This window comes from Falco cherrug, chromosome 1 (genome assembly GCF_023634085.1).
Source record: "Falco cherrug isolate bFalChe1 chromosome 1, bFalChe1.pri, whole genome shotgun sequence".
Taxonomy (NCBI): Eukaryota; Metazoa; Chordata; class Aves; order Falconiformes; family Falconidae; genus Falco; species Falco cherrug.
This window is the reverse complement of record NC_073697.1, coordinates 89,045,911-89,067,229: the sequence shown is the minus strand read 5'-3', so window position 1 is coordinate 89,067,229 and position 21,319 is coordinate 89,045,911. Positions and strand designations below refer to the sequence as shown.

At 43.4% G+C, this 21,319-nt stretch overlaps 1 protein-coding gene across 1 annotated transcript; it reads right to left on the bottom strand.

Moving 5' to 3' along the window:
* Positions 1-778: 778 nt before the first annotated feature.
* SLC2A11 (solute carrier family 2 member 11) lies at positions 779-12,127 on the bottom strand. Its single transcript, XM_005445237.3, has 12 exons — positions 12,027-12,127; positions 9,367-9,465; positions 8,630-8,790; positions 7,070-7,194; positions 6,240-6,369; positions 5,898-6,046; positions 4,584-4,771; positions 4,161-4,271; positions 3,590-3,691; positions 3,384-3,459; positions 2,305-2,432; positions 779-1,644 (listed from the first exon to the last, which is right to left on the bottom strand). Exons 1-12 carry the CDS (start codon positions 12,045-12,047, stop codon positions 1,444-1,446), a joined length of 1,491 nt encoding a protein of 496 aa, XP_005445294.1. The 5' UTR covers positions 12,048-12,127; the 3' UTR covers positions 779-1,443.
* Positions 12,128-21,319: the final 9,192 nt, after the last annotated feature.

The window sequence follows — 21,319 nt, the reverse complement described above, 5'->3', positions numbered from 1 at the left end:
GCAGTTCCAAGTTCCATGGAGTCCTGCTCTTGATCATCTTGTCTCAAAATGCTGTGTATTTCAAAATCTCAGTGTTGTCCAAGAGGAGAGATACCTGCTGTTGCCCACGTCTGTATATGAATGACTTTTAAAATAGCAGCAACCACAAATGAACAAAAGTTTAGTTTTATTTTTCCTATGTTATAAACCTTAGGTACTGAAAGATAGTTCCTGCACAGACTCCCCTTCTGAGAAATACATCTGCTGCTCCACTCATGTCCAGCATGACAATAATACACTCCAGAAATATTTACAGCCTTGTCATTCAAAAATGCTGTGTTTTTTTAAAAATGTAGTTAAAAAATATGCTGAAAGAAACTTTACGTATTTTGGAAATGTATGTGTTTTTCTTTTCTGCAACCTTCAGCAGTGCTGTGACTTTCATACAAACAAAGCAAAAAGAGATGGCTTGATTAGGATTTTGAGAAGAAACTGTAAGAAACCTCACCAGTCAGCCCAGTGCCTGTGAAAGGCAGTACTAAATGAGGAATGTTGCCCTGTTCTGTACCAGGTTAGCTAAAAAGAAGCAGTATCACATCTGGGTCTCTTCCAATATGCTCCATGAAGACAACAAGAACATACTATAGAGAATGTTCTGTTGTAATATAAATCTCCACATGCAAAATAAACTGCTGCCATAAGAGCTCCTCACCACATTCTTGTGTTAGCAGAGTGCAGGTGTAAAACCCTACAAGATGCACCAGCAGTGTCTGTGAGAGCTATACAAACTGGACTAGAGAATTACTTGTGCTTCACAACACAGGACTGGAAGACAACAAACAAGCCATGAAGAAACGCAGACGTGAACAGTCTGCAAAAAAATGCCCAAAAGTCAGTTGTATAAGCCACTTAGCAAGTACTAGAAGCTTTCTTCTTAATCTATCTGTCACATGGTTTTATAGCTGAAAATAATTAACTACTTACTATTGCTCAACAAGTAGGGGTCTATTTGAAATCACTTAATAACAGAAACAACGGGAGCACCAAGACAAGGTACTAAGAATTTCATCTGGTGTCCAAAACCAGAATTTAATCATATTAATTTCTGCGTTAGAGAGCCCAGATTCAGGGGCCAGGAAGGAAAGGCTTCTAGAGGTGGAAGTTACTATTCGGGTGGAGGAGAAACATAGAGGCAATTTAGAAGATACTTGATAAAGCATTGCATGGTGGTGTTTGATGGTAAGAGAATAAGGCATCATTCTGTCACTCTCTAATATGGATTCTAAAATATGGATGTGTTACTTAGTACTAAAACTTCTGTTGGAATTTATCAGTTCAAGTACATCTTTTCAAGGTGAGCCTAAGAGTAATATATTATCTCTAACCCTACTTCTCTCTTTGTGTCCCTGCAAGGGAACATATCCACTGCTGAATTTCCCCCAGATACCATCCTCCTTTCTTCTGCTACAATATGGTGGATTTGATCTCTTCAGGGCCTTTATAAAAAACCACGTGGGTCTGAGCTTTGAAGTTCCGTTTCTTGAACTCCTTCGAGATTTCCAGGAAGGACTTTCCCTTTGTCTCAGGAAGGAAAAACCCAACATAGAGTGCAGTGCAGACGCAGACCACAAGGAATGGGACGTAGCAGAAATGTGCTAGACTTTTCTGAGGAGGAGGAAGAAAACAAGACAGTGTTGGTAACATTCTGTACAATGAGAAATAGGCCACTAATCCTCGTTCCTGCACGGACTAACTTCACCTAGGGCGTATTTCTGTGCACCCTAGAGAGGGCCTCACATGCCTGGATGTGATAGCTCCCTGGCATAATTTGGAGAGATTTGACATAGCAAGAAGAGTATTTCAAAATGTTCTTTTCTGTCTTTCTCTCTATATATAGTTGTATAGAATGGGGCCCTACAGTATGAAATAAGACAGAACTGGATATTGTGGAGTTCTGCTCCCTTTCGCTTGAGGAATCACCTTAGGGAATGGTGACAGGGTCTGGCCAAGGGGAATTACATGATGTTTTTAGCCCCAGCTGTATTCAGCTGAGGACAAAAAAGGATTATCAGTCATCCATGCCTCAAATCAATCTGCTTCCAGCCTCACATCAGAAATCATCACAGAGAACATAAGGGAAGTTTGATTTAGAGGAGTTCTGACCATTTTCCTCATAAAGATACTTTTCATGGCAGTACTATCTTGCTGTGTGTCCCCAGCTTGTGATATTCCAGGCCCTGTTAATTTCCCTGATCACTATCACAGCCTCTTCCTTGTACAAAACACTGAAGAGCTGCAGCTGATTGCTTTGCCTTGGGAACCCACCACAATGAATGGAAAGGCTGTTCCAACCAGAAATAGGTTGAACCAGAGCAGAGCACCACAGATCATGTAGGCAGCTGGCCGGGACATTTGATCAAAAACTTCTGTGGGCAGAACTCCTGTTACACCAGCTGGAAAAAGAAATGGCAAGAAAGTTGTTAATATTGTTGACATTATACTAAAAACAAGAGAACACATACTAACAAGCAAACCCAACGTGAAGTATATGAGAACAGTAAATTATTCTCATGAGTCAACAATGCCCATACAAGTGGTAATAGAGGTTAACTGCAGTGGGAAAGTTATAGGTTAAATATTAAGAACTGGCTAATTAGTCAAACTCTCTCATGTTAGAATGAACTCTGGGAAAGGTTTTGTAATCCATATTATTCTCACCAGGACCCAACTGTAAGAATGGCTTATAATTAATTCAACCCTATGGCACTGTAGGGACTGGGACAAGAAATTACTGCCAGCTCACATGGCATGTGACACTGGCAGCTTGATTCTTTTCTTTACCTGACTTCTTCAAACTCATGTAAGCAAACAGAGCCTCACATCTATTCACACACCCTGCAAACATCTGCATACACACAGCCTGTGTACTGCCCCCACAACCACAGAAACTAATGGACTTTGCCAAGAAAATGTATGTTAATAGGCTAAAAAATAGTTGTGGAAACTGTGCTTGCAGGTATCAGCAAGTAAATAATCAGATGACACAGCTGTCAATCTCTAGGGTTAAAGTGAAGCATTAGAAATGCTCGTCTACAGCCCTAATGGATTGGGCCGCAAATCAAAACCTTGTCCATTTAAGACAAGAATCACCTCCAAGTGCCATCACAAGATGGCTGTAAGGAGCGACAACACAGAGAATGGCACAGACTGTCCCTGCACAACACTGACATACGAGAGGCACACAAGCCCCAGAGAAATGGTTCAAAACGGCTGGCAGAAACTGCCTCATTCCTTTCAGTGCGCTGTGGCTAAAGAGGGCCTGAGAGTTTCCATAAGCTGCTTGCACACAGTTCCAAGCCCCTGCAATACCCAAAAGTTTCAGCAAAAATGCTGATGGAACTGACCTGGTCCGATTCCAAAGCTCAGGATATAGGCGAAAATGCAGGCCATGCTGAGATAAGGCATCCAGCTAATCTGAGTCTACAGCCACAGAGACCAATGGAAAACCAATAAGGGCACTTACACTTATTTGCCACCACTGATCACCCCACTCATATAAAAGGCAAAGCTCAACTCCATCCCACTTAGATAATGAAGTAAAGTTTGTTACCTGTTGGCTCAGAGCCACCATGAAGACTATGGCCCATCCTGCCATAAAGATATAACCCCCCAGGAGCAGTGGCCTCCGACCAGCGTAGTCTATAATCATGTTCTGCACAAAGTAACAGAGTGAAATAAAGCAAGATATTTAATTTGTGTTTATATTTCCTGCCTGCTCCCTCTCCCCATTTCAATACTCCATCCCTCGTTCCCTCTACAACTACTTTAAGGAAGTTGTCCACTTCTTAGCAAACAAAAAGTCAAAGGAAACAGTTTGCTGGCAGGAGTCAGGCAAGAAGAATGTTCAGAAGGGATGAGAATGTTCCAGCTGCAGCCTAAACTCTGACACTATCCATACTGACATGAAGCAAGAGTTATGCTTTTTAGAGATTTCAGACAGTGATGACGATGCAGTGTCTGACAAAATACCCCTGCAATAACCTGTCTGGACATGAGTGCTGACTGCTGTGCGTGAAGAGCCTCCTTGGCAAGAAAAGCAATGTAAATCCAAAATCTGTAATTAACAGCCTCCTCACTGTCAATAGAGTCTGCATGTCAGCAGAGTGCATTAAGAGTCTCACACAAGTGACAGACGTGATCAGTTCACAGCTCCCCGTGCCGATTACAACATATGGGATTTTTTCCTGAGGAATTCCAGCCTCTTGGAACACATAAGCTGCATAAAAATACATCTGGGGAGAGAAGAGAGGAGAAAGCAGTAAGGGAAAACATTTGAAAATACATCCCATTGTTTTTCCTGAAGGACCACACACAGAATGACTAATGTGCTGTCATACGGCCTATTTTGACAATGTCCCTCTGAATCTTGCCATAATGCACAGGTGTACTTTAGGAACCAAGCATCTGAGGCTTGAAGATTTTCACAGGCAGGGCAGACCACTATTCATTCTTCTCCTGCAGCAGGAATGTTAAACCCAAGAGCTTGCACCCATGTCTTGCGATACAGCACAGCTGCCGATGGCTGTAGCTGCCAGGCTGCTTACCGAATCATTCCCACAGAGCTGCATGGCACTGCTAAGCACAACGATACTGATCAGCTGCCACCTCAAAGCTGGATTTTGGAAAAGCTCCCAAGGGTTCTTCGCTTTCTGGCCTTTAACAGCAGCCTGTTCAGCCAGCATCTCTTCTAGCTCTGCACTCAGGTCACTGTTGCCTCTGAGCTTCTGCAGTGCTGCAAGGACAAGGGAACCTCTTATCCTCTGAACCTCACCTTCAATTTGCCTGCTTTGCAGGGAGAAGGATTGAGCAGCAAGTGATGGCCGCAGAAAGCTGTAGGACAGAGTCTGTGATCATGGTGTTATCTTCACAGAGATGGTCAGCTGTGGTGCAGCCATTTGAAGGATTTGGGGGAAAGGGAGTGCAAATTCCTCACCATTGTTTGACAAGAGAATATTTCCAACCAGTGCTATTTCAGCAGCCATGTTTCTGACTCAGATCTCAAGTGACTTCTCTGGGAAACGCAGGCAGTTAAGATGTTCTTGGTACACAGCACATATCTCCTGGAAACTAATTCCAGCCACTCTGTATATGGGGATTTGTATGTTACAAATCTAAGCAAATCCCTTAATATGAATTAGCTTCAGATTTGGTCATGAGCTCTTCAACCAGCATTTACTTCACTTCATAGTTACAAAACATATTTGCCATTGTGGACACAAGTCCCACCTTTTGACCCTACCATTGTAGCAAAAAAGTCTTTTGCAGGAAGATGCCTTTCAATTACCCCAATAGATCAAAAATAAGATTAGATTATTATTTTTTTTAGTTTGGAAGGAGGAAGTGGTCATAACTGGAACTTAATATGACACTTCCTACATGTAAAAGTTGTGGCACCATTTTCAAAATGTTGGGGCCCAAGTCTGTCCACAAAAGCATACATTCATCTGCATTCAGTGTTACTGCAGTTGTTCATATAAATTGTGGTGGTTTAACCTCAGCTGGCAACTAAGTAACAAGCAATAAGGCAAGAGGAAATGGCCTCGGGCTGTGCCAGGGGAGGTTTAGATTGGGTATTAGGAAAAATTTCTTCACTGAAAAGGTTGTCAAGCCCTTGAACAGGCTGCCCAGGGAAGTGGTTGAGTCCCTATCCCTGGCAGTATTTAAAAGACTTGAGATGTGACGCTTAGAGACATGGTTTAGTGGTGGACCTGGCAGTGCTGGGTTAATGGTTGGACTTGAAGATCTTTCCCAACAAATGATTCTATGATTCTAATATCAGTCCACTTTCTCACTGTTTATCTGCCCAGTCAGCAGATCTCACATGCTCAGTAAGAGGTTAACAGTCACCTTAAACTCACCAGAGATGCAGGATTCTTTATCTCCACGGTCAATCAAGAGGTACCTGGGACTTTCAGGGAACCAAGGCAGAGCTATGAGCTGGATCAGGGCAGGCACCACATTGCTAGCTAAAAGGAATGGCCAGCTCTCCTCCCCTCCTAGTACCTCCCTAGAGAAAAAACCACCATAATTCGCACAGTACATTTTGCAATCTGGCAAGAGCCCAGCATCCTCTGCTGCATGTGGGCACTGGAAAAGAAAGAAAAAAGAGGGGTACTAAAGAAAAAAAAAAGAAAGAAAGAAAAAAAAAAAGGAGAAAAAAGATTCAGTAAGTATAAACTGGGCTTCTCACTCTACATTACCTGAGTCCAACAACCTGCCCCAGCACCAACCCCAGGGCTGTAAATGATGCAGAGGTCAAGGCCACAGCTCCTCTGAGCTTCTTTGGGGCGCCTTCCGCCAGATACATAGGCTGAATATTCATGCTTACACCTGGCCAAAGCAGAAAAATGCTGACCTCAGCTTGTAGAGAGATGAGTTCAAATGCAGTCAGTCACCTCTTGAGGTTGCCAGTTGGACCCTTCTGTTGCAGACCATGTGATGTCTTATCTACCAGTGCTTATTATTTACCCAAACTTTCAATTTCATTTTTATTCATTGTATAAGCTGCTAGACATAGATTTCCATACTTACAGGAAACTGAAACCTGTCAGGGCCTCAGTCCTATGGTCTTTTCAGCACCAAATCCAAGGTTGTAAGTGATACTTCCCTCTAGTCCCCCATTTTGAGGGGAAGATCATATTTTAAGTCACTTGTATCAATCATTAATTCCTTGGAAGAACTTCTATAAAAGCTTTAATGTTGGTGCTCATGCTGGTGAGTGACTGATAACATTCTTACAAGCAGATAGGGTTCAATTTCCAGCTCATTTTCACCCAGGGCTCCCTTCCCTGCATGCAGAGTTCACACAGATACTCACATGTGTATTACACAAAAAAAGCCTGCCTAGAAAAGAGTCTTTAGAAGCAAAATATAAAATCTGTATCTACAACTTCCTCATTTGTGTACACGTGTGGTCAGACTAGAAGATTAATTGCTTTAATGTCTGGGATCGTTTGTATTTAAATATCTTCTATTTCTAATTGATAATTGTTATCATGTTCGTCCTGTTACATTTCTCATGTTGCCATACCTGCATTAACTCCAGTGAAAAATCTGCTGAGCATAATCATTTCAAAGGATTTTGCCATTCGGCTGAATCCTGACAAGAATGCCGCTATGATCACAAAGACATTGTTCAGTAGCAGGGACATCTTCCTTCAGAGAGAAAAGACACAGCTGTGAGCACATGTGTGTCAGGTTTAGTTATCAGATAAAACATTTCACATGGCAGCTCCAACCTGCTATGCCTGGAAGCTCAAGGTGGGCTGCTCAGCTCCAGCACAGAACATCCTGGTTACCTAAAGCCCTATATGAGGTGTCTGCGTGCAGGCGGCAGATCAGCAGTTTTGGTGTCTTGATGTGAAAACAGGAATCAGCATTGACAGGTAAATTGCATGGCTGATATAGAGTCATCTCCAACTACCAGCATGACCACAGGGTGTCCTTGCAGTGCTGACTTTAGACTGGCTCTCGCACTCACAGTTTCCCATTTGAATGGAGACGAGTATTCCTTCAGTAAGTCATGTGCATTTTGATCTGAAAATGCTAATTTGTTGAAACAGGGATTTTTCATGTAATAGTTTGATCCTTATGAAACTCTTGTCAGAAAGTTTTCATGTGTCTCAGGAGGAATTCTGTTCAAAAGCATGAAAAAAGCCTGAGAGCTCTACTGACCCTTAATAGCCAGTAATTCTCCCTAGTTCCAACTCACTGCCTTACCTACTCCTCAGAAGTCAGTCTTGTTTTCTCTTATTCGTGATGGGATGATTTTATTCCAAAGCAGTACAAGGCTAAACCTCTTTTCATTGGATAAAGAAGCCATATCCTTTCCATGAAACAAGTGAGCCATGGGAGACAGTCCTCTACAGCCCCATCCAAAAACATAACGGTGCCTGCTTCATCATATGAGACGAACAAACTGAAGTGATAGCACAAATTTTGGGATCAACAAAGAGTGGGGCAAAAATCTAACCTCCTATTAGTTTATGTTAGTAACACTAAGCATTTTTTTCTGAAGAGAACTGGGGATAGAGCTGCGTATGAAGGATAGGTAAGGAAAGACAGATACTTATACCTCCTGAAATATTTCCATCAAAAACATGGATACACAGCCTGTGAGACATGAGGACTTGGGATGTTACAACTGCTCTTTGCAAGTACCCTCTGTTTTTCCAGTATCATTTCTACCAATTCACACAGTTCATTTTGAAGAAAAATCCTTGGTCTGCTCTGTCATGATCTCCTATTTAAAAGGATGGCAGAAAACTGGGCACAAAAATGATGGTGATTATGTGGGTGGTTACTGTGATATGGAGTTGAACTAAAACCCTTGTAGCACCAGCTGGGTCAGACTATGATGAGAAGGTAATGGGGGGGAAAGAACTGTTCCTGTTGGGTTTTGAGACATGAAATACTGCTATATCAGGTGGTTCCTCCATGCCAGCTCAGAATGTTAATGGAAGACTGATCTGTGATAGAAAACTTGTTTTCATAATTTTTAACTACAGTAGGTATTGTGCTGTAGAGTTCATAATTCCTCTTGAACTAATGGAAACTGCAAAGCTGAACTTAAAATTCAGCACCCTCTTACCTTCCCAACATGATGGCCATGGGCCCAGCAGCAACAGCCCCAGTGAGTCCTCCCAGAGGGTATGCAGAGACAGTGAAAGACCACAGCAGCAGTATCATGTTGCTCTCAAGGGGAACGCCTGTGCGCTCCAGCCAGGTTTCATTCATGAACATCTGGATGTACTGAGAGGGAAGCACAGTGCTGCATAACCATGACACAGAGATGAAGGACACTGAGAAATCTAAAGTCTTCTTTATTAATATATCTTTATTCTGTGTTCAAGCCTCCAAACCTTTGGTTGAAATGGCCTCTAGCTCTTAGATGTGTTTTTAACTGAGGGTTAAGAGTGTAAAACTATAGCTGTTGAAAAGTTGTGCTTCATTTGTATCTGTATGTAGCTATCTTGGATAATTAAAAATGTATTTCATGGGACCAACTTTGAATTTAAGGGCAAAAGTCAGTTTCAAAGGATGCAAGTTGGACATTGGAGAAGTTTAGAATTAGATTTGCTAAAACAATTGAAACAAGGCTTTTGAATAAATTCTTGTGACACTAGGTTCTGCTCAAGGGTGGCTCTTGACAACAAAGTCCTGTACCTCAGATGTGAACTATACAGAGGGAACAACACATCGTTCTGTTCTCACCCTCAGTATTAGCAGATTGCATATTTTCAGTAGCAGGCCATGGTTTATAGCCAGACTGAGAACATTAAGGCAGTGTCTGTCTCAGGAGGAAGCTCTCAGACTAGTGGTACTTACTGAAGCTGGAGCATTGATGATGGAGATGTTGTAACCATATTGGAAAGTACCTCCAATCCCAGCGGCACATATTGTCAGTATCAGGATCTTGCTCTGAAGCTGAAGAAGATGGACAGAAAATCGATGGCTCCCTTCCATAGAACAAAATGGCTCAACAGACATTTGGTCCATTCATACTTTGAGTATTAAAATAGGCTGTGAATGTTGTCTTAAAATGGGAGGTGCCAAAGAGACAGACACACACACACACACGATTTTAAAACTATCTCCCTCTGCTGCAGGAAAGTATTAATAATTCATTGCCATTCATAAAGATTTTGGGACTGTTTTGGGGCAAAGGCCTGCAAGCGTCTATGGTTTAATATTTAATGTGTACGCTTACAAAAAGTCAGTGCAAAAACCGTAAATATTGGCAGAGAATGGTGTTATAGCTTCAATTAATTCAATTTATTACAAAAACCTGTACTGACTTGATGAATTATTCAAGAAGAATTGCCAAATTTTAATGACTACTGCCTCATTTCTAGCTAAGCTCTATTGGACGGAGCTTCTCTGTGGTATGGGGGGGTTTCTCATGGCCATTTATATCTAGTGCATTTCTGATTCATTAGCATGCTTTATCTTCTACCTTTTCATGGTAATGACATATATTTTAGTTTAAAATAGAGTGCCTTTCGTATGCTGCCTCACATGTACAGAGCAGACAATGTCTCTCTGTTGAACTTTCTCATTACACAGTTGTTCCTACATGTTCTTGTGTTTAGCAGTCTATAATTGTGTATTCAGTCAAAATATTTTGTACATCTTCAGTACTATGATATAGGTGAAATATGTGGCAGACAGTAGGTCCTATGCCATGTTCTAGTCTTCTTGAGGTCATTTATTCATCAGGATTGCCCATTGCTTTTATTGCCACCTAACACTGCTGCTAAGCTTTTGGAAGCACAGGCAGATGAATGGGGCTGCTTTAGGCAGCATCATGGGATATCAGGGTGTTGGTATAAAAGTGAGGTCTCTTGACTTTTTGAAGGTTGTAGAACCAGCTGTTCTGGTTGACACAGTATGGTAACTGAGAGCTCACTGGCAGGCTTGCAAGCAAAAACATGCATCTTTCTTCCCCTTGCAGTAGGATGCCCTGAGTGTTATAGTATAAATGGGTGGTCCACATGAGAACAACGCTGGGGCTAACTGTGGAGAGCTGGGGACACTGTAGAAACTTTCTAAACAGTTGTGTTTATCTTTTCTCCTCTGTCATGTTTGTAAGCCTCAGGTCATTCTTGCCTGGATACTTTCCTATGTGAGTCTGCCTTCAAATTGACCTACAGCTTCTGTAGAGGAACACAGCTGAATGTCAGCAGCATAATGTCTCCTTGTTGACCTCACCAGTGAACATCCCTTCCTCATTGCAGCCACACCACCCTATTGGCTGGTCTCTCCCCCCTCCATCCTTGTCAGTTCACACTTATTCTGTGCCTGTACCTTTGGTTTTCCCATCTGCATGCGAGATCCTGTGACTGACAAGCTATGTCATCATGGTGTCCTTGGACTGGGAGCACTATCCCACCCAGGTCTCAAGACCACTCTGAGCTGCTGGAGCCTGACACCTCCTGCACAATGTGCTGGGTGGCCCATGGCCAGGATGGCCTTTGCCAGCTCCTTGCTTGCAAACCCCTCCCATTGGAACAGCTCTACGAATGACATGAAGAGCCCGTGCTCAGGCTTGGCTGTTCACCAGCTAGCGCAGGGCACCTCAGGTTAGATTGTGTTTTGCTAGATGAATATGGACCTCATTGACCCTGAGAAGAACTTGGATAACCCGAAGCTGGTGAGCTTTTCCTGTTGTACGTGCTCATTTTCTTCTTACAGAGCCATCTACCAGAGAAAAGGAAAGTTTTTCCTAGTCTTGCAATAGCTCAAACATCACAAATTCAAATAATCTTAGATTTTTCCTTTCCTCAAAGCCTTTTATCATAAATACCTTCCATACCAGCCTGAGACAGGACATTCTCTGAGGACAGAAGTGAAGCCAGACTGTTCCAGCCTTGAAGCAAGAAAAGGCCAAGCTCTCTCCTGTCCCAGTTAGAAGCGGGTATGTTTCACTTGCGTTTTCCTTAGCTACACCACCTCCCTGTCTTGTAACTGAGACCTGAGCTAAGGATTGTGCACCTGATATCTCTGCTCTTCCCAGTTATTCTAGTTCTCCAAGTGAGGGAGATTTCCTCTCTCTGCAATAGCACGTGTCTTTTTTTAATCACAATGCCTAGGAATGTAACACTCCTTCTGCTCGTTATCCTGCTTTATGTATAGAGTACATCCCCTCTCCGGTCCTCTATCACGGAGCTCTCTTGTGGCCATCAGCTAAAGGAAAATGGTTTGCTTCCTCCAGGAGCCACCAAACAGGTCTGTACTCAGAGCTGACCTGTATTTACAAGGTGACCTTCCCAAACCTTTCTTAACGCCCAGCTTCCGCACTGTTGTCCCAGCCACAGTGGTGGTGTGCAACTGCCAGGAGAGCCATTAGGCTGTCAGCTTTATCTCAAGGACTGTGATGAGTTGGAGAAATAATTCTACAAGAGCCTGCTAGTACTTACAAAGCCTTATAAAAACTGAAATTAAAAAAATCATCTGTCAACAATAATAGTAAAATAGATGTTTTTTACCAGTCTCTGCAGCTTGTTCATCCTCTTTGGTAGTTTTCCTCTGTCTGCCAAAGCTGCCGGTACTCTCAGCAGTGCTCTAAAGGATTATTTAAATCTCCAGCATAGGAATTTGTATTTAGTCACCCATTACATTAGGATAAGACACTTGACTTGGCAGGTATTTTGCCAGCTGATTTACATTCTCAAAATGGGGCTGCATGTTCATTAGCAAGACATTTCAATTAATTTTGTCGAAAGTACATGACAGTTTGGGGAAGTGATTCAGAAAGATCCAGAGCTGTAAATCCCACTGAAGTCCAGTATGGTTTATGGCATACATTCCCTCTGAAAGCATCTGGCACAGGTGCCCAGTAGCACTTGTCTGATTAAGTGTGATCAAAGCAGAAGTAAACTACAGCTTTTTTTCTGACTGTATTTGTCCTGGAACCTAATCTAGAATGTGAGAGACAAAACAGCTTATTTCTCTTGGTCTTGTCAGTGACAGGAATGAACAAATCACAAACCTTTCAAAGCCCTTGTTATGCCAAGCCTTTTTGCTGCACTCTTGTCTATGTCCCAGTGACATACAGGCACTCCAGCTGTTGCTGACAAGAGGACTGTACATGGGTGCACAGAAGGCTGCAGTTTTCTTCCCACTCCGTAGCCTGGCATGGAGCAAACAGCAACACTTACAGCACTCAATTTTGTCACCAATTATCTCTAGCTTTCATTTCACAAAAGGCTGAGGGCTTTGCTTTTACACATGCCATGTGACTTTTTTTTGCTTCTGAAGTGCATAATACATAATATGTATTACATTATATATTATATTAAAGTGCATATTATGTGATATGTAATAGATCTACCTAATATGTAGTGTTGCAGGTAAGCCTAGTGCTGGGGTGGGCATGGGAGAGTAAGCTGCTGGGGGAAGAATGAGTATCTGACCAAAATGTTCTCAGCTCCTTTTGAGTTGTCACCCCGTCTCACACAGCATTGTCCTGCAGTTCTTTAAGCCTTGTTCTCTATACAGCTTCAGAGAGTGAAGAGCCCTTCTGAGGGCAACGGGTAGGGCTGTGTGTGCTGATTACACCAAGGACTATAACTGGTTTTGTGTTTGGGAGATATTAAGGGATCAACCAAGCTTAACCATCACAGAGGTATGGTGGAGGAGACTTTATACAAGGGATTTATGTCAAACCTTGGGAGTACCAATCTGAAACTTGGGTTCTTTTTTAAAATCTTGGTTAAAAATTAAATAACTCTGTGCAGTAGAAGCCCCTCCTCTACCCGAGTGGCTCCAGCTAAATTCTAATCAGTTGAAAAGGTTTAATCCCGCTGTAATAGTGGCTTCTTCAGTGACCTTTCATCTTTGTTTTTTTGGCTTATCTTTCACTAGTGTGTGAGCTTTATACTCTTCCTTTGTTAATCACCCATCATTTAATCAGGACAGAGTAGCTGACAGGGCTTGTGCAATGGGTTTGGCTCATCTGGTAGTTGCTTATTGTTCCAGATGTGGTTCCCTTTTCCATATAAGCTACAGAAGACAGCAAGGAAGTAGTAATTGCAATGACAGGCTTGCTTCTTTCTGTGAAATAGAAAGGCACTCCCCGGGAGTGAGAAATGGTGTATCCTCATGAATCCTAGAGATGGGCCCTAGTAGAGATGGAGGCATATTGCACTGCCAGTAGTAATAGCAAAGCTGCTGTTTCACAAGATATCTGGCCTTTAGCAGTAATCATGGTATTTTAACATTCTGCTCAGTGCAATTTGTTAGGGGTCTGACAGATTTCAAAGTATTCAAAATAACTGAAACTTTTTTTTTAGAACACCTCTTTGTCCCTACTCAGTTTTTACTACACCTGAATGGAAATATAAACCTCTTCCACATCTCAGAATTACTCTCTTAGGAATGTGTGAGTAGGGATGTGATGCTGCATCAGCTGCAGCCACTAAGTGGCAGGAGAAGTACAAAATTGCCTGATTAGGCTCTGAATCCAACATGACAGCAGTGCTGCCTGTGGTGTGTGGCAGGGGTCAGAGGACTACTTATAATGGCCTCCCAAACAATAACTTGTTCACTGGGGAAACAGACAATACTGTACAAGTTAACAGTCACTGATGTATAATTTAGGCAGCATGTATCAAGAACAGTAACACATTCAAGAACAAAAGTTCTATTTTTTTCCTGCTGTCTATTCTGAATAAGATCAGGTTTGAATAGATTTCTTCCAGGGAAAAAAACACATATGCTGTCTTAGGCAAGGGCCTTCTCCTTTTTCCTAGCATCTTATAAGCAGGAACCACCTAGTGCAGGTCCTTGTCCCCTCAGATGATGGTGTACAGGAGTTTCAGCTTGTGGCTACCAGGTGGAGTGTCACTGGTTGTTCTAGTCACTGAGATTTGTCATGGGAGCCTTTGAGGTAGGTGGGGATTATTCCATTTCTAGCTCCTTAGACAGAGGCCGACATGTCAAAGCATGTCTCTGGTTGGATAAGAGGCAAAGGAATGCAGCTCACCCAGGCAGTCTAGTCTCCATCTGTTCCCTAGGCCTGAGTACCATGAATCTGATCCATTTGTCTCATTTTCATTGCAGTCAAACATAGAAATATATCTTTCTGCAATGACCTGGTCGAAGACTTCCTGCTTAGACCATTGCACTGTCTTATTTTTCCAAGGCAAATCTGTGTACATTCTTCTATTTAACAGAAGATGAAGGCAGTATTCAACACAGTCCAAAGGAAATCCTAGAGGCACTGGACACCAGTGCACAAGGGCAGGTGCTGTCAGGGGATGCGTTTGCATCTTCTGCTGGGCCTCCCAACAGGCTTTCCTCAAGTCTCTCCTTATTTCACCTTTACATTCCCTGAACTGTGTGGAGCCACCTTCTCTCTCTTTAAAACCCATACCCAGTGCTTTTAAGTGGGGGTTAAACCAGAGAGCTTGCAAGCTGTGCAATGAAGTGAAGCAAGGCAGTCTTGGGTCAGAGAAGGGAAATAGCAGGTGAACTTATGACAGCTCCAGGAGATGAGCGAAGTCCTGTGGGCAGGCAGTGAGATACCATGGATTGTGGCACAGGCTGTTCACAAGCCCCCCTGTTCCAGAAAGGGCATAAACTGGCTGTTGCTGTGGCTCAATCTGTCTGTGCATCTGGCTAGCTGCAAGTGGGTGTTCCTGGAGGTTGTTTTTTCTAGTAATAGCCACCTTGATGAGTGGATGGATAATTTTTTTTCCTCCTACATAGCATCTATATGATGTGCTTTTGGGCTGACAGATGTTCACATTGGTTGGGTTTCTAACTGGATTCCTGCTGCACCTTAAAACCCCCAGCATTCCCAAAGTTCAGTCCTTATGATCACAATTTCAGAATCACAGTTGGTGTAGATGAGAAGCCTCCAGTCTCAGGGTCCGTCACCAGGGTATAACCACCGCACTGCAGTTACTCAAACTCCTGGCTCTGGATGCCTTCACATAAACTCAGCAGGTTTCCAGCACCACTGTGGGGACCTACCACCCTCTTCCCTCAAATACTTTTTCACTGAACTCAAACCTGTCATAATCAAGGTGAAATATGATGCCATGAGCATGGGAGAGGAGTTATTTGGAGAATGTAATGTCAGTCTCTGCCTGTAATTATCTGACTGCAGGAATAAGTAGTAATCCTGCCTACCATTAGGAAAGACCATCAACACATGCTCTTTGATCTGGCATACACTGAGAGGCTCCTATGTTTTAGAGTGTTTTTTAACCCAGGATCATCTGGACCAATTGCAATTACACTGCAAGAGGAGAGAAGCAGACCCATTTCCACCTGTGAGGCTTGGATCTACAGGATGAAGTCTCCCTATAAACACTACACTATAAAGTGTATATAAAGTATAAAGAAGAGATCTGGAGCTGCTCCCTGGCTAGTTGTTGGCTCACTCCCAAGCTTTAGCCTGGCTATTTCTATAAATCCTTCTCTCTTTCCTGTGAGGACCACCACAGTAAAGTACAAAATACCTCTGTCTGCTTGTCCTGACTCTTGCAGGACTCATTCAGGATACAGAAGACAAATAACATCATCTACAAATAAGAAGCTTTCTCAAGAAATGTCCAGCAGTTCTGCTGGTTTTATGCTGAAAACAATGTTTATGGAACTTAGCTGTTAAAATGGATTTTCTTTGTAGGAAGTTAGTGCCCTGCTGTGACACCACTATTCTCAGTTCCAGCAGTTCACTCATGTTCCTTAGAAAAAACCCACAATTTATGTAAGTTCTAGACACTGTATAAGAACTTCAGGAAATGGGCTTCATTGTGGAGGTTTCTCAGGGCAGCGACCCAATGCTGACGGAGCTTCTGCTACCGCACAGAGTCACTGGGATACTTTCCAGACCAGAGGAGATACATGAGAGATGAGTCCTCTGAGGACACGAGGGCTGCTATAGCTGAGGGAACTAGCTGGTTTTCCTTGCCAGCAAGGATTTTTTGGATTTTAGAACAGCTCTGTGTTCTGTGCATTGGATCAGCAGTCTGCATTTTCATCCTCCTGATAAGCAATAGAACTTCTTTGGAAAAACTGAGAAAGCCCAAAATACTAAAAATAATTGAAATATGCTTTTCTCAATCCATTGTGAACTGTAGGTCATGCTGTGGCTGAACTATTACCTTTCCTTCCTTCTTTGCATCAGACACTGATGCAGGCAGTTAGCTGAAACTGGGCGACCTGAAGGCCAGAGAGAACAAATGGCTTGGCTGAACAAAATATCGGTTTCTGTGTGTAAGAGAAGAGCATTTAAACTCTACCAAATGGCAGTAAATGTCACTGAATGTTGCTGTCACAGGAGAGGAAGATATGTGTAGCAGTGTCAGAGTGTCAGACTCATCCTGTTTTCTTATTTAACACCCACTTCAGATAGAGCTTCTTATTAGAGCTGTCTCCTGGCTTATTGAGAGGTACCTGGACTAGGACACATAGTCCCCCTTCTGGTGAAAACCAAAGCATAAATACCATTTTTGACTCCTTGTAGGGCTGACAGCATGCTCAGTTGTATGTGCTGCTATTGTGAGCTGAACATAGACCTCTTTTTATAAGAAACAAGCATTGTTTTTCAGTTCTCTTGTTGATTTGACCACAGTGCTTATGAAATGGATGTTACAAAATAAAGGCCCTTGAAGGATATTCCTCACTGACAGCTGTGGGAGGTGACCTAGAGTGTAGAGGACAGATCACAAGGCAGAAGAATTTAACAAGAATGATTAAGTGCTGGGAAAAAATAACTGTGCAAAGAAACAGACGTTTTCTTGCTTGATGTCTTCAACTCATGATCAGAAGTTGTTTTGGAAGAGGGGCTTTATTTGGAAATGTGATCAGGCTCTACTCAAAGAGACTTAGGTGAGATCTTTCTCATGATATGCCAGATGCAAAGCTGTATCTTTGAACTAAAAAAACACAGGAAATAAAAATAACATAAACTTTGATTTACAGCAAACCCTGTACAAACCACAGGTCCTTGGAGGACTGAGCTCTAAGTGCTATCTTTAGTTTCTTTCTAACAAACAAACAAATAAAAAAACTATCCAACTCTGTATGATTCACTTTCTCCTGACTTCAGTCATCACACGGTAGATTTAGTTGATTTGGGACAGGAAATCCTTCAATGAAGGAGAAAGAATTTATATATGGCCATTAAACATTGAAAAGTAAACATTTCAAATGCCTCAAGCAGTTAGGATTACACAGCTTATCTATGCACAGTGGGTTCATGGAGCCTTGTTTCCAAAACTGGAGCAGAAACTCAGTGACTACTCTGTGGTGGATCTGGAGCTCTTGGCACCTGTCGTCCATTCCACTGAGGACTGAGTTTGAGAGCTGAAATAACCTTCCAGTAAGGGCCTTCTGGCCGTTGTGGCTCACTTGTTAGGGAGCGCAGCACTGCTCTTTCTGAATCTGTTCCTCTTCTACACCAGGGCTAACACGGACCTCAGGCATGGAATGTCCTGGGGAGCACTAGGGTGGGTGAGAGCTTGTACAGAACTTTCATAGTCTCATATCCTGGTGAGGGAGTCTCTCAGTGTGGGCAGTGGGGGTATCTTTGTTTTCAAATGAAGAAAAGAACTGGGACTCTACTGTAGTGGGATGGAGCATTACTCGAGCCAAGGGGCTTAGGGTTAGGTGGCTATGGAATGAACTCTCTCCATTGAGTGTCCTATAGCCCAGCTGGAGGACATGCCTATGTATCATCAGGCCAGGTATGACTTGTCACAGTAGGATACGTTGCAAAAGGTCATCAACTATTTTACAACAAAATGGCAATGGGATTAAAGAACAGAGGGCACATGTCACCAACTGGACACTCACTGCATGCCTGGGGGCTGGTTTCCTGCCCCGCCAGCTGCTGATGGGGATAAGCACCCCTGGCAAGGGCGCCAATGCTCATTAAGGCCTGTGCTGACATGGCGCACAGCTCCTTTCATCCTGCGACCTGAGAGAGTGCTGTGCTGGGCGAAATGGGAGCTGCCGCCTTTAAACAAAGCATCTGTTTATTCTTGAAACAATTAGTGACGGCAGTTAGATCTTGAACTCATTACTGAGCCCAAAACAATTACGATAAAAACAAGTTCCAGATGGGCTCAAAAGGAGTTGTTTTTGTCTTTACTAAATTAGAATGGATTCCATGTCTTCAAGTTCCTCTGGCATTTATGGACAGGAAACATGAATTACACACAATAATTTACTACAAACAAAAGAGATGAATGCTGCAACAGCCCATTTATCTTTGCTCATGTGCCTTCTTGAGGTTTATGTGCTGTTCAACTCATGGGGAGAGTTAAAAGCTTTTTTCTTTGTTTTCTGATTCTTTGCTATTTTGGTTTGCAGAAACCGAGAGAGGAAGCTGTTGAGTTTCTGTTGCAGGGTTAAGCTTACCTGCAAACCCAGGCAGATGCTTGCATATTCCTTAAAATGACCCCAGAAATGGGGGAAAAAAAACCAGAGGTAACAGGAGGGTTCAGTAGTGGTCTGTCACTGTGCATGTGCAACACCACTCCCTTTCAGGAAATACATATATTTTTAAAACAAAAGCCAAATGAATCCACAGTGGTGGCTGTGCAATATGTGCCAGTCCTTCTTTTCCAGGAATATTTTCTTGCGAGTTGGTCATGGATTGTAAATACTTACAGTACAAAAGGTTGCTATCACTAAGCTTGCAGATGCAGGATGGGTAAATACTGTATGGAAAGGAGAGTTGCCCCTGGTACCATCATGATTCAGTTCTTCCAGTGAGTGACTTGAGCAAAGGTTACAGATGGGAGTTCTTCCAGTTAGTTCCTCAGGCAGCTCCAAGAGCCCCCAGAGACCCTTTTCAAAGCTGGTCTAAAATGAAGTCTGGGCATCAGACATATTTTTATGGAAACTCTGAGTTTCTGATGGTTTTGAAACAGATATTGGACGCTGACATGAATTCAACTGCATCCAAAAGGAAGGGGAACCCAGAAGACAGCAGGCAGCAACGATACGTCATTGCTGCTCAGACCTGTGCTTACATCTGCTTTGGGTCCCATGCAGGGCAGGACAACAGGACAAGGCAGGAGGAAATCAGCAAAGAAACTCCTGAGCAGTGTTTCTGGTTTTGCAGTCCCTCATGCCTTCTTGCAGCTGGGACAAAGAGTTTGGGTTTTCTTTTTTGAGGCTTTTAGTTAGATTCCATGATTTTATAGAAGGCTGTGTGTCAGCATTACTATAAAGCTGTATAAAGTGAGCTAAGCTATGTGGCTAGGTTGATGTGAAGTTGTGGGAAGGATGAAACTCTGAAAACCCATAAAATTTGACAAGGATTGTAATAAAGACTGAAGCTGCCCCTGGGCATACTGTAGTGCATGAAGTCAGCTTGGCTCAGCTCCAAAGGGAGTGAGGTCATGGGCAGAAAGAATCCTGGGAACTGGGGTGTCACTGAGATTTGTTTGGCCTCTTTCAGTGCAAGATGGTGAGCTTCCCAAGGCATTTCATCACTTCTCCCCCTTCCCCCATGAATGATAGAAAAGAAGGCCTTAAGCAGAAGCCTGGAAAAGTAGAGTTCTCCAGCTCTGGCTGGCAAACAAGGAAAAAAAAGAAAAATGAGAAACTGATAACTTTGGCTTTAGATTTCATGCAGTACCTGATTTGCACATAGTCCTCCACAGGGAATAGGTGAGATTTATCATTTGGATTCTCATCTCTGTGAAGCTAGTGAGACTGAGCTCCAGGATGACGACCTCCTTCCAGCAGAGAGGCTCGCAGTGTTCATCTCCAGCCTTGGCTCAAACAAAGTAGGGGCAGGAATCACAGTGCTGGAATTCAGCTTCTGGCTGGTGTTGCCTGCAGGCAGTGAGAGCAGATGGAAAACCTCCAGTCCCTCATCCAAAGGAGCATGCTATTTATTCATTTATTTCACTTCTTATTCATTCACTCTCAGTTCTTCAACTCAGTTGCCCCTCCTGCTGGGGCTGTGAGCTCTGTGGCATGCTGAATGGTCAAGCTGCAGCAGTGGAACATTTGAAATAGCCACATGAATATGGGCAGCCTTTGGCAGAGCTCCTGGCCCTGATGAGTTGTCTTTCCCTATAAGCTCAGCTCTCTCACCTGCCAGAGCCCTCACATCCATTCCAGCTCCCAGCAAAAGCCTGTAATGATACAGCCAAGCTTATGGATACTGCTGCAGTTCAAGGTCCAAGTTCTCCCCTCGACTCTACTCCCAGGACCCCTAATGCAGCTCTGACCTGGAGTGGGTTCTCCTTCCCCCCAGAGCAGCCAGGTCAGAGGCAGCTCTCAGCACCGCAGCACCTGGGGTGCTCAGGAGCCCATCCCCTGGTCTCATGGGTGCCCACCTGTCTCTTGTCTGCTCCCCTCTCTCCCCCGGTTTGTTGCTTTAACCTCCCATCCTGTCCCCTCATCTTCCACCTGGGTTTTATTCTTCATCAAAGGACAGTCAGGGTGGAGGTGGTGGAAAACACAAAGACTGCCTCCTCCATGAGTTCATTTCCCATTAACTGAAGGCTTAAAGGGAAATCTCAGGGCTCATTATGGCTCTGATGACAGCTTAACATTCCCCTGAGTAAACCCAACACCAGGCCCACTCCGTCGGGAACTGGCAAGGCTGTAACATCAGACCTGCCTCCTGAGCACGCTGGCAGCTCTGGACAGCATAACCCGCAGAACAGTAGAGGCTGTCAGGTTTATGCAGACCTTTATCAGACCATCCTTTCGCAGGGTGTTTTGTAGTAGATTTGACACGGTTCTGTGGCGAGCAGAGACATTCCACTCCCCTCCTCGACAGCTGGGCGAAAATGCTGCCTCC